The 14124-nt window shown below is 38.8% G+C and overlaps 1 protein-coding gene across 3 annotated transcripts in view; it reads left to right on the top strand.

The window, feature by feature from the left end:
* Nucleotides 1-14124, top strand: part of cep120 (centrosomal protein 120) — a 93426-nt gene that overhangs the window by 62845 nt on the left and 16457 nt on the right. For all 3 annotated transcript variants that reach the window (XM_072281474.1, XM_072281475.1, XM_072281473.1), the window contains exon 19: nucleotides 355-453. In XM_072281474.1, the coding sequence (XP_072137575.1) occupies nucleotides 355-453 (99 nt within the window). The remainder of the gene's footprint in view (nucleotides 1-354; nucleotides 454-14124) is intronic.

Raw genomic sequence — 14124 nt, 5'->3', positions numbered from 1 at the left:
GTGCAAATTGCCTCATATGGATCAATAGAAAACAGTGAAAGTGACTGACATTTTTCAGGACTGGATGGACCTATTCTGTGCTGTATCTCAATAAATAAGTAAATCTGGAATGTTAACATTTGGAGCTATAAGTGCAAATGAAACTGCTAATAGTCCTTTTGTTTTAATATGCTCAGCTGTCTGAAATTAAAAGAAATACACCCAAAGTGAAAGTTAAACAAAACAGCTTTTTGAATAAGAAACATGCCCTTTTTGCGGATTAGTGGATATTTGAAAGGGATATTAAATTGTCAATCATTTTTTTTGATAGTATTACAACACTCAAAAAAAATTTTGTCCTCACCTTTTTATTAGGTGGAACTTGAAAGGAAATTGGAGTCGGCCACAAAATCCAAACTGCATTATAAACAACAGTGGGGGCGAGCCTTGAAAGAATTGGCACGCTTGAAACAGGTAACATACCTATCATTTCTTCCAGTGATAACAGAAATGATCACATAACATAGTTGACATTTGACTTCCGTATTTGAAATCAAAATGTTCTTAGATGTTTGTGTTCTGTTCATATCTTTGTATAAAAACTTGTCAATTCTTTTACCATAAATGCTCAAGTTAATTGACTTCCCCTTTCTTTTTGCCACGAAGTCAAATAAAACAGCTAAAATCTTTTTTCCCCCCAGTTCAGTAACTGTAAATGATGCAGACAACACACGCAAACTCTGTCCTGATGAAGGGCCTCAGCCTGAAACGTCAACTGTACTCTTTTCCATAGATACTGCCTGACCTGCTGAGTTCCTCCAGCATTGTGTGTGTGTTGCTTGGATTTCCAGCATCTGCAGATTTTCTCTTGTTTGTGAAGGGATACAGACTCAGTTGACAGCTTAATGCCAACTTAAAACTTGTTTATTTAACCTTGCTTTGAACTAACATCTTTCTGTCTTTTATTTTTCTGTTTGCACTTTATCCTATTGTAAAGCACTTTGAACTACATAATTTGTATGAAAAGTGCTCTATAAATAAGCTATTATTATTAAGTGTATCTTGTCAATGGCTTGTATAATTACAGTATAATGTTTCTATTCCTAAGCTTGATTGTCTTGATTGATAAAGACCATTCTACTAAATGCCGTCTTCACCCCCCTGTGTAATTGTGCAGTCACTTGCAGTGAACTGTGCAGTTATATTTCCAGTTATAATTCCCAGTTATAATACTTGGCAGTGCCCTGCTATTTACTGTATAAGTCCTTCCTTGGTTTGACTGTCCAAAATACATTATCTCAGACTCATCTAAGTTGAAAACCATTTGCCATTCCTCAGCCTATCACTATAACTGATCAAGATCTCTTTGTAATTCACTGCAACCTGCTTCTCTATCAACAGGACCCCTGATCATGCCATGTACATTCAGATCCAAATCATTTACATAAGTAATGAATAAGAGATCCCAAACACTGACTCCTCAGGAACCCAACTCGTCACGGACCTCCAGTTGGTGAATCATCAAGCCAATTCTGAATCAACCTGCTAGTTCCCCCTGATTCTCATGTGATTCAGACCTTCCATACCAGCTTGACATGTGGGTCTCATCAAAGGCCTTGCTAAAGTCCAAATAGACAACATCCACTCTGCTGCCTTCGTCTATTTCCTTAACTACCCCTTCATAAAACTCCAAACTATTCAAATGATGACAGATCTTGTTCCTCAAAATTCCCTCCAGTAACTTCTGTAAAACTGAAGTCAGGCTCACCAGCCTGTAGTTCCATGCCCTGTCCTTGCTACCCTCCTTGAACAATGGAACAATTTTAACCACCCTCCAGTGCCTAGAACTTTGTCAATGGTTAATGACAAAGCAAATATCTCTGCCAAGCCCTCTTATGATTTCTTCCCTGACTTCCCATGAGGTCTGGGGATGCATTTGGTCAGGCCTTGGATTTGCTCACCTAATGTGCTTCAAGGCTGCAAATACCTCTTTCTTCATAATATGCATATTATCCAAGACTTCACAACTTCTTACCCTCATTTCTTTGCTATCCATGATATTCTCCTTAGTAAACATTGAGGAGAAATGGACGTTAAAAATCTCAGCCGTTTCCTGAGACTCCTCATAAAGACAGTCCTGATGGTCTTTAAGAGGACCTAGTCTCTCTCTCATCATCCTTTAACTGTTAATATACTTGAAGAACTTCTTTGGATTGCCTTTAACTTTGCCTGACAGATCAATCTTATACCCTCTTTTTGGCCTCCTGATTTCCGTCTCAAAGTTTTTATATTTGGGAAGAAATTCATTTCGTACCCAGCTGCCTGAGCAAGATGTACACTTCCTTCCATCATTAAGGGCCCCCATCACCCAGGGCATGCCCTCTTCTCATTGCTACCATCACAGAGAAGGTACGGGAGCCTCAAGGCACACACTCAATGATTCAAGAACTTCTACCCCTCTGCCATCAGTTTTCTGAATGAACATCAAACCCATGAACAGCACCTTGCAGCTTTTTGTAACTATGTATTGCAAAGTACTGCTCCCATGTACAGCAAATTTCATGACATATGCCAGAGACATTAAACCTGATTCTGATTCTATTTCCTTATCAGAGCCTCTGTCTCATCAGTCAGGGTTCCTTGAACTTCGTATGTCTACCCTTCACCCTAATGGGAGCATTCTGCTCCTGGTCTCTTGATATGACCCTTTTAAAAGCATCCAAATTGCCAACTTTCCATCGCCCAGTTAGCTCCAGCTAGATCCTGCCTCAAAGATGGCTGTGCTCCAAGTGAGGACATTAACAAATGGACCTGTTCTGCCTTTCTTTATAACTACTTTAAAACCAATAGAACTGTTGATGGCCACTTGGTACTTGACCTGCCTTATTTCTTAAGAAGAGCTCTAGTATTGTTATTTCCCAGGTAGGTTTCACTATATGTTGCATGAGGAAACTGTCTTGGATGCACTGCACAATGCCACCCCATCCAGGCATTTTACACTCTGGGTGACCCAGGCCATTGAAATCTTTCATTAGCAGTACCCTACTATTCTCAAAACTGCTGACTGTTGGGATGTCTATAATAAGGCCCTATGAGATGACAGTTTTTTGCTTATTTTTACGTTCTACCCAAATGGCCTTATTAAATGATCCTTCAAGAATATCCTGTAAGTACTGCTGATGTATCCTCCCTTATCAAAAGGACAACAACTCCTCCATTAGAAAAACACTGCATTAAGTAAAAAATGAAGATCTCGATCATGCATTGAAAGAATGGATTAGTCAGCGTTGGAATGAACATGTGCTTCTTAATGGCATGGTGATCATGAAACAAACAAAGATCTATTACGACAAATTGAAAATTGATGGTAGTAGTGAATCCTTAAAAATACAGAGTACCTTAACCTTTTAATCAAAGAAATGGCATTGCAAGTGGAGACATGTTATAGTTTCATTATGTTAATAGTATGTAATAAATTTTACAGTTAAGTACATATGTGTGATGAACAATTGTAAGACAAAAACTACTTGCCAGTAGCACATAAATTTAGAGTTGGAAATGGTGGTAATCCTGAGCTTTCTCATTGTATATTCCAAAATCCCAAAAAAATTGAAATCCAAAACACTTCCAGCCCCAAGTATTTCGGATAAAGGGTTCTTAACCTGTATCACTTAGCTCAAAAACTGGGGTTGAGCAGTAGCATGTGGAATTTAATCCATACAAGTGTGAGGCAATGTTCCTTCTAAGATGTGCAAGTGTGTGCGCGCGCACGTCTTTTGCTACCAGCACACAAAGGAATTTAAACTGCATACAAAAGGTTGTCACCCTTTACCTTGTTGGCATGTTAAGTATATTTCACAAGTTGTACACAATCACCTTTTCTGGTTTCTGATGTGGGCGGTGTTGACAAGATGGAGTGTGCAATGATTTGTCTGCAGATTTTAGAATTGGCTTATTTATACCGTTTTTATTGAAGAAATTATTGATTCACTATACCGAATTCCAAAGAAGCAAAGGGCGTGAAGCGCTAAAGTACTGCTAGTTCATGTAAAACGGAACGGTTTAAGGAAACAGTAGAAACTGCTACACTGAAAGCTCATGAGGTTAGAAATGTGCAGCTACGAGAAATATTTATGTACAATACAGAAACTGGTGTTGCCTGCATGTATTGCCGGGATGCAAAAGTTGCTGGAGAATTTGCAAGTGGATAGAAATGGAGTGATATTTGAAAACCTGACTTTTTAACGTGTTGTTTACCAGGCAAATAACATCATTTTGGGCAGTGTGCAAAAGCTTCAGCAAGAAAATCCTTCATTACCGATTACAGGCCTGCTGTGTATGTTTTGTGAGAGTGCAGATGAACGAAATTGAAAATGATCAAACCCAGAAGAGATCAAAGTTCTTATTGGCAGTGTTTTGCTAGCTTTTAAAATGACTATCTCTATGTATAAAATTCACTGCACACATGTTATCACTAGACAGAGGATTGCACAGTTCAAGTTTTTCCCAACCCTTGTCGTTACAAACTAGAGGGAACATTGCTGTGAGGTGATGCACTTTGTGAAATTATAATGCTGAGGAATTTAAAGTGGCTGACCCCTCTCCACCTCTGATCCCCTGATGAGAATTGGCTCATGGAACTCCAGTTTTCTCAACACACACAAAATGCTGGCAGAACTCAGCAGGTCAGGCAGCATCTATGGGGAAAAGTACAGTCGACATTTGGGGCCTAAATGTCCTGCCGAAGGGTTTTGGCCTGAAATGTTAACTGTACTTTTTCCCTTAAATGCTGCCTGGCCTGCTGAGTTCCTCCAGCATTTTGTGTTGTTGCTCGGATTTTCTCTTGTTTCTCCAGTTTCCTCATCCTGTCGCCAATGTCAATTCTTTGATTTTGCTGACATTGAGTGAGAGGTTGTTGTGGCACCATTCAGCCAGATTTTCAATCTCTCTCCTATATGTTGATTTGTCATCACCTTTGAATTGGCCCCAAACAGAAATGTCGTTAGCAAATTAGAATATGACATTGGAACTGTACTTAGCATCACAGTCATAAGTATAAAGCAAGTAGAGTAGGATGCTAAGCACACAGCGATGTGATACACCTGTGCTGATGGAGATTGTGCAGGAGAAGTTGCCAAGAGAAGCTTGAATCCTTGTTTCAAAAAAATCATGTTCAATTGACCACTGCAGCACCAAAACTATGTACAATATAGTTGTATAATATCTTTTGGATTAAGAATCAAAAACATGGCATTTGCTGCCATATTTTTTAAGTGTAAAATTTCTTCAGCTACAGAAATCTCATTTGGTTTCAAGAGTTTCATAATTCTTGCTTTAACTTCCTTGAGGAAAGCAGTATCAAAACATTATTAGCCCTCTTCACCCTGACAGACTTTGCATTCTTGTTGAATTCTGGTGAGTCTAAAATATCAGTCAGTGACAAACTCCCAGATCTTTGTTTTCTGTCAAACATTACCATAAACTATTGCATACAGATGGAAATTTCCAAATTTCTCAATAAACTGTTCGTGACATTATCCAGCTGTAGTTTGATGGGAATAGACATGTAATTTTGATTTTATATGCCAGAAGATCAATGTCAAGACATGCTTGTTACGACCCTATGTTTAAGTTCAGACTGTTGTTTTGTTCTGGTGAAATAGTTATTTATTTTCTTGTTTCTGCAATCTGTTTTCTTTACAAAAATTAGTTTTGTGAATAATGATTTTTGAAAGCAAGATGTATTTCCTTCTTTCTGAGAAATGCAATTTCTTATCAATTGGTACACATCTCCCTCCTGCTTTCTCAATTGTGAAATAATTAACCAGATTAATTTCTTAGTAATTTGGCCAAGTCTGTTTAAATATCCAGAAAAAGCACTTTGAGGTTCAGTCTTGAAGTCATCCAGGACTTCCAACCCTCTTGTCAGCTCTGGGTTATTTTCAGAAAACTACACTTGAGTTTTTCAGCTTCTGCCAAGAGTTATTCCTAGCGTCTTCAATCAGTGGGCAGTGTTTGACCATTGTTTAGTCTAACTGCATATTTACATCTCAAGATTTATGAGCGGCACTCCCATGTAAAGATGTTTATTTACGTGATAGAGAGTACTCTTAGTGCCACCTGTAAGTGCGGGTTTTGGTTTTTTTTTAGTTTTACAGTCCCTTGTTTTAAGTTTGTAATTGTTCAATTTTTTTTGGTGTCTAGTGACTGGATATTTCACTAGTTTATATCAATATGCAGGTGTCTTTTACTATTAGGTATGTATGATTCTCTGCATTTAAAGAATTAAGTCTGTTTAAAAATTTTGACTTCAAGTTTCAAATATCTTGGATGTGCCTGCAGCAGTGGTGGTCTTGAAGTATTGCATATACAGTAGACTGCATGTTCAGTGGGCTTTTGTTTATAAGTATGAAAATAATTTGACTGGTACCACTATAAAATATAAAATCCTCAATATTCAAAACTATATACTGTATATGGATTTTAGTCTTGAGCTTGAAGCATAGAAATAAGAGCACCAGAACATTTTGACGCATCATCAGAAAGTACATTTTGATAGAATAGAAAGCTGCCCTCTTATTTCCAAGGACAGACATTTCTCAGTTTAAATATATTCATTTGAGTACTATTGACTCTTTAGGTTACAAGTCCACAAGTTATTTACATAGAAACATAGAAAATAGGTGCAGGAGTAGGCCATTCGGCCCTTCGAGCCTGCACCGCCATTTATTATGATCATGGCTGATCATCCAACTCAGAACCCCGCCCCAGCCTTCCCTCCATACCCCCTGATCCCCGTAGCCACAAGGGCCATATCTAACTCCCTCTTAAATGTAGCCAATGAACTGGCCTCAACTGTTTCCTGTGGCAGAGAATTCCACAGATTCACCACCCTCTGTGTGAAGAAGTTTTTCCTAATCTCGGTCCTAAAAGGCTTCCCCTCTATCCTCAAACTGTGACCCCTCGTTCTGGACTTCCCCAACATCGGGAACAATCTTCCTGCATCTAGCCTGTCCAATCCCTTTAGGATCTTATACGTTTCAATCAGATCCCCCTTCAATCTTCTAAATTCCAACGAGTACAAGCCCAGTTCATCCAGTCTTTCTTCATATGAAAGTCCTGCCATCCCAGGAATCAATCTGGTGAACCTTCTTTGTACTCCCTCTATGGCAAGGATGTCTTTCCTCAGATTAGGGGACCAAAACTGCACACAATACTCCAGGTGTGGTCTCACCAAGGCCTTGTACAACTGCAGTAGTACCTCCCTGCTCCTGTACTCGAATCTTCTCGCTATAAATGCCAGCATACCATTCGCCTTTTTCACTGCCTGCTGTACCTGCATGCCCACTTTCAATGACTGGTGTATAATGACACCCAGGTCTCGTTGCACCTCCCCTTTTCCTAATCGGCCACCATTCAGATAATAATCTGTTTTCCTATTTTTGCCACCAAAGTGGATAACTTCACATTTATCCACATTAAATTGCATCTGCCATGAATTTGCCCACTCACCCAACCTATCCAAGTCACCCTGCATCCTCTTAGCATCCTCCTCACAGCTAACACTGCTACACTTACCATGAAGGAAAGTGTACCGAATTTTACTCCTGATGTATTTTGTATTTCTCACGTGATGTTTTCTGTACTTTCAGGTCACAGAGCTCAGTTTATTTTCAGAGTTTATCACAGATTATGCTGTGCAGCCTTTAAGATGGGCTCAAGCTCTGAGAATTAATCCTCTCAGAAATCAGGGCAAGCTACAGGCATTAATGCTTAGCCAAATGTAATTAACAGAAATGAAAAGTTCATTCTCTGGGCATCAGAAGTTTGATAAACCTTGTATCATTGATAGTGGGCAGTCCTTAACAACATGGGCCAAATATAACTAGGTCCTCAAAATAGTACTGCTAGGAACCTATAGCCTCTTTTAAAAAGGTCAGAAATATTACAATGAAAATATCGAGTTAAAGATTGAGTGCATAGTTAGATTAGAATCAATGGCCTGACCCCACTGAGTTCAGTGGTGGTCCAGGAAAAAGGAGTACATGAGGCAAGGCTTTAAAGATGCGGGTTGGGAGGGGGAAGGAGTTGTAGATCTTCGATTGTGCTGATATATACAAGATCATGGAGACAGTTTTGAATGTGTCAAGAAATCTGAAAGCCCACATAATATTCACCTTGTGCAGATACAAGGGAAAGTGTTCCCAAATAGCTGAAACAAAGCATTGAGCAAGGTGGCAACTTTTCCAAACAAGTGCTTGCCAAGGGTGAAATGGAGCTTTATTAATGGATGTCCTGAAACACTTTCCATTTTGAGTGATGAGAAACCGTTGCAGGGTAGCCACGGACTGCTTTCTTGGAAGTGATGAAGATAATAACTGTAGGCTTAAGCCATGATCAGTCTATCACTCAGAGATGTGAGCGCCCTAAAAGAATTGGTGATTTAACAAAATGCTTAGATAAAGGCTCTACTCTTTCAAGATTATATGCCATTTCTATCCCCCTTCAGATTATGTTTTGCAAGAAATAAACTGGACAAAAAAGCCTTGCTCATTGTCAACACCACTGCTCACCTGGTTGGCATCATGGCCATGATCAAGAACATTTGCCCAATTTTTTGTTGCATTCAAGGCATATTATCTGTACTCTGCCAGCACAAGTTGACCAGCACTAACAAATCAACTTTTCAGGAAGTTTAATGGAATTGCAATATCAAGATAGCCATGGATTACATTGGTGCCCATTGGGCTGATGTTGCCATACAATTTTGAAAGGTATATGGAGATGACTATGACCACTGTGTGCGAGGATATGTTTGATGAAGTAAATCATCAATTATGTACAAGAGTAATTACAGAATCAGGGTCAAAAGCTTGCAAATAAGTATCCAATAGAGGTTGAGCAACTGAGGGCATAAAGAATATGAGGCTCACCTCTTAGGTTTGCTATCTTCAAAATATTCTGCTGTGAAAAGGTTAACAAAGATATTTTTCAACATCAAGAAAGCAATTGATGACTATCCCAGCCTTAGTGTAGCTATGTAGTAGAAAACACTGTGCTTTGTTCTAAAGACTGAATTAAATGTAAAAGCGTTCCATAAAAAGCTTATAAGCTTTATTCATCAAAGATCCAGCAACATGGGAAAAGCTCTCACCATGAGCATTGCAAATCTATTAAACTTGGATTTACCATTACTGTCACCATCCTTCTATTACTGAATAACTGCCTCCCACCTGCCCCTGCTATCACCTTAACTGTCAATGTCACTGTTGCCAAATAAATAGTATGAACTTGGAACAGAATAAACTAATTTGTCCTTCTTCATCTCATTGCTTAACAAGAATCGTAAAGATTCTCTGAGGATAAATTTTTCATTATTTTTGCCTTAACTGAGAGAGCCTTTTTTTTTGAGAAAAGTATCCACCAGATGAGAGGAAACATCCTCTCCACATCTACTAATCAAGACATACCATGATCTTGTACCTTAGGAACTCAAAGTTTTCTTTTTACCTTAATGGATGATGTAATTATTAATAATCTGATATTTGAGACTTACCTGTAAAGAAAAATATTTTGATATTCAAATGACCTTTTATTCATTCTTCTAGTCATTCTGATATTTTATGAAATTAATCTATCTTAAAGCAGCTAAAAAGGCAGCCAGAATTCCCATTCAAAATAAGTCATTAAATGTCTTCTGACAAAATTATTAATGCACTTATATTTTATGGAAGTAGTTAATCCATCATGAAGCCATTGGAAATCAGAAAATTTTACTATAAAGGAACAAAGTTGGCTTGAGTTTTGTTTTACTGGCTATTTTTTATGTAATAAATAACAAAGTATTGGAATGTTGTCAGAATGGAGAATTATAATGATCAAAATGTCAATACTGTGAGTGAATAGATGTGAGGAAAGAGAATAAGAAATAATGAAGTGTAGGCAAATATGAGCTGCAAAACAAACAAAGTATAAATATAGGAAAACCAGTAAAAATGCAGTTGATGGCATCTGAAACAAAAACAAATGCTGGGTGAACCCAAGTGGTCAAGCAGCATGTGCGGGAAGAAAGCAGCTAATGTTTTCATTGAGTTTCTAACATACGTTGAATAAAGTACAAATAAATTAATTTTCCTCTGTTGCGGTTTCATCTCTACTTCAAATTACAAGTGATTTGTAGTTTGGATAGACACACATATACAGCAAACCTTGACAGCTTCCACGCATGACGTAGTAATTGACATGAAACAATCCAGCCAGTGACTATCACAGTAGAGGGAATCTAACCATCTTCATTTGATGATATTCAGGATTAATTACCACACCTTCAGCATTCTGGAATGAGTTGGGGTGAAAGCTGGTCCTAATGACTGGAAAACACAACAAAAAAGCAAACGAGAGGACAAATAATATAGCAAAAATTAGTGGAAAGTTAGAAGATTGGGAAGGTTTTAAAAAGCGACAGCTGGCAACTAAAAACAGCCATCAGGAGAGAAAAGGTCAAAGATCAAGGCAAGCCAGTTAATAATATAAAAGAGGATACAAAAAGTTTTTCAGATCTATAAAGAGAGGCAAGAATGAATATCAGACGGCTGGAAAATGATGCTGGATTGGTAGTAATGGGGGATAAAAAGTATTTTGCATCAGTCTTCACTGTGGAAGACACAAGCAGTATGCCAGAAATTCAAGAGTGATGGGCAGAAGTGAATGTGGTTGCTATTACTAAGGAGAAGCTGAAAGGTCTGGAGTGTTCTGGACCAGATGGGCTACACCCCTGGTTTCTGAAGGAGGTAGCTGAAGAAATTATGGAGGTATTAGTAATGATCTTTCAAAAATCCCTAGATTCTGGAATGGTTCTGGAGAACTGGAAAATTGCAAATATCACTCCACCCTTTAAGATGGGAAGGAGAGAGTGAAAAGGAAATTATAGGCTAGTTACCCGGTCTTCAATGGTTGGGAAGATGGAGTCCATTATTAAGGATGAGACTTAAGGGTTCATGGAGGCTTGATAAAATAGGCCAAAGTCAGCATGGTTTCCTTAAGGGGAAATCTTGCCTGTCCAATCTGTTGGAATTCTTTGAAGAAATAATAGGCAGGATAGAAAAATGAGAGTCGGTGGATGTTGTTTACTTGGATTTTCAGAAGGCCTCTGACAAGGTGCTGCACATGAGGCTGCTTAAAAAGGAAAGAGCCCATGAAATTACAGATAAGAGATTGGCATAGATAGAAGATTGGCTAACTGCCAGGAGGTAAGGAGTGTGAATAAAGGGGGCCTTTTCTGGTTGGCTGCTGGTGCCTAATGGTGTTCTGCAGGGGTTAATATTGGGGCCTCTCCTTTTCACATTATATGTCAATGATTAGGGTGACAGAACTGATGACTTTGTGGAGAAGTTTGCAGACAATTCAAAGATGGGTGGAGGGGCAGGTGATGTTGAGGCAGCAGCGAGTCTGCAGAAAGACTTATATTGGGATAATAGGCAAAGAAATGGCAGATGGAGTACAGTGTAGGGAAGTGTATGTGCATGCACTTTGGTAGAAGGAATCAAGGCATAGACTATTTTCTAAGCAGAGAGAAAGTTCAAAAATCAGAAATGCAAAGTGAATTGGGAGTCCTCATGCAAGATTCCCTAACGATTATCTTGCAGATTGAGTTGGTGGTAAGACAAGCAGATGCAATGTGAGCATTCATTTCAAGAGACTAGAATAGTAAAGCAAGGATATAATGCTGAGCCTTTTAAGTCATTGGTCAGACTATATTTGGAGTATTGTGAGCAGTTTTGGGCCCCTTATCTAAGAAAAGATGTGCTGACATTGAAGAGGGTCCAGAGGAGATTAACCAGAATTATTCTGGGAATGAAGGGGTTAACATATGAGAAATGTTTGATGGCTCTGGGCCTGTACTCAATGGAATTTAGAAGAATGAGGGGGGACCTCATTGAAACCTATTGAATATTGAAAGACTTGTGTTGAGTGGATGTAAAAAGAATGTTTCCAGTAGTGTGAAGTCTTGGACCAGAGGGCATGGCCTCAGAATGGAGGATGTCCATTTAGAACAGAGACTAGGAGGAATTTCTTTAGCCAGAGGGTGGTGGATATTTGGAATTAATTACCCAGATGGCTGTGGGAGGCCAAGTCATTGCATATCTTTAAAGCAGAGGGTGATAGATTCTTGATTAGTCAAGACATCAAAAGGTTATGGGGGGAAAAGGCAGGAGAATGTAGTTGAAAGGGAAAATGAATCAGCCATGATGGAATGCCAGAGCAGACTCGATGGGCTGAATCCCCTAATTCTGCTCCTGTATATTATTTAATTGCATAAATACTACCACTGCAAGTGTTTGATATTTTTGGACAGATACTTTTCTCCCAACTGTCCAGACCCTTGGTCGATATATTGGACACAGAAATTGAAATGCCCTCAACTTGCCTGAACAGTAAATGACAATTATAACAAGGTAATAAGCAGTTGAACAAGTAGAGTCCAAAATTGTTCTACAAACCCCATTTCCAGAAAAGTTGGGATATTTTCCAAAATGCAATAAGAACAAAAATCTGTGATATGTTAATTCACGTGAACCTTTATTTAACTGACAAAAGTACAAAGAAAAGATTTTCAATAGTCTTACTGACCAACTTAATTGTATTTTGTAAACATACACAAATTTAGAGTTTGATGGCTGCAACACACTCAACGAAAGTTGGGACAGAGGCATGTTTACCATTGTGTTACATCACCTTTCCTTTTAGTAACACTGTTTAATCATTTTGGAACTGAGGATACTAATTGTAGTAGATTTGCAATTGGAAATTTTGTCCATTCTTGCTTGATATAAGACTTCAGCTGCTCAACAGTCCGTGGTCTCCGTTGTCTGATTCTCCTCTTCATGATGCGCCATACATTTTCAATAGGAGATAGATCTGGACTGGCAGCAGGCCAGTCAAGCACACGCAGTCTGTGTCTACAAAGCCACGCTGTTGTAGCCCGTGCAGAATGAGGTCTGGCATTGTCCTGCTGGACGTCCCGGGAAGCGACGTTGCATTGATGGCAACATATGTCTCCCTAAAATCCTAATATACGCCTCAGAGTCAATGGTACCTTCACATACATGCAACTCACCCATGCCGTGGACACTGATGCGCCCCCATACCATCACAGATGCTGGCTTTTGTACCTTTCGCTGATAACAATCTGGATGGTCGTTTTCATCTTTGGCACGGAGAACTCGATGCCCGTTTTTTCCAAAAACTAGCAGAAATGTGGACTCATCTGACCACAGCACACAGTTCCACAGTCTTTCAGTCCATCTGAGATGAGCTCGGGCCCAGAGAACTCGCTGGCGTTTCTGCATAGAGTTGATGTATGGCTTCCTCCTTGCGTAATACAGTTTCAAGTTGCATTTCTGGATGCAGCGACGGACTGTGTTGAGTGACAATGGTTTTCCGAAGTATTCCCGAGCCTGCTACCAATTAGCCTGCTTAATGTGGAGTCTTCCAAACCGGTGTTACATGAATATTCTGTGCACTTTTCAATCTTATTATAACTCTGTCTCAACTTTTGTTGAGTGTGTGCAGCCATCAAATTCTAAATTTGTGTATATTTACAAAATACAATTAAGTTGGTCAGTAAAACTATTGAAAATCTTTTCTTTGTACTTTTGTCAGTTAAATAAAGGTTCACGTGAATTAACATATCACAGATTTTTGCTTTTATTGCATTTTGGAAAATATCTCAACTTTTCTGGAAATGGGGTTTGTACATGAAACATAGCCAGTTTTTTTTTTCTCCAAAGCCCTGGAAATTATTTCTTTTCAGATTCAATTTAAATGCTGTGATTAAATCCATTAATATTCTGGTGTTGTCGAGATCCTAGCTAGTGTTTGCATTCCAAAATAAGAATTCTTCTTTCACTTTTTATTTTGCCAATCATCTTCATTTGCTCTCCATTGATACTGGAGTCCTTGAACAGTTTCTCCTTATTTACTCCATCTGATCCCTTAATGTTTTCAAACATTTTTTTCTGTCAGATATCCTCACAGTCTCCTATAATCCAGGGGGAACAACCCCAATTTCTCAAGGCTGTCTATGTCACTGAAGTACCTCATCCCTCAATAATTTGACAAATCTCGATGCAAAATTTTCCCAGA

The sequence above is a fragment of the Mobula birostris genome, chromosome 17 (assembly GCF_030028105.1).
Source record: "Mobula birostris isolate sMobBir1 chromosome 17, sMobBir1.hap1, whole genome shotgun sequence".
Classification (NCBI taxonomy): domain Eukaryota; kingdom Metazoa; phylum Chordata; class Chondrichthyes; order Myliobatiformes; family Myliobatidae; genus Mobula; species Mobula birostris.
The sequence above is the reverse complement of the archived record's forward strand: the minus strand, read 5'-3'. Positions and strand labels throughout refer to the sequence as shown.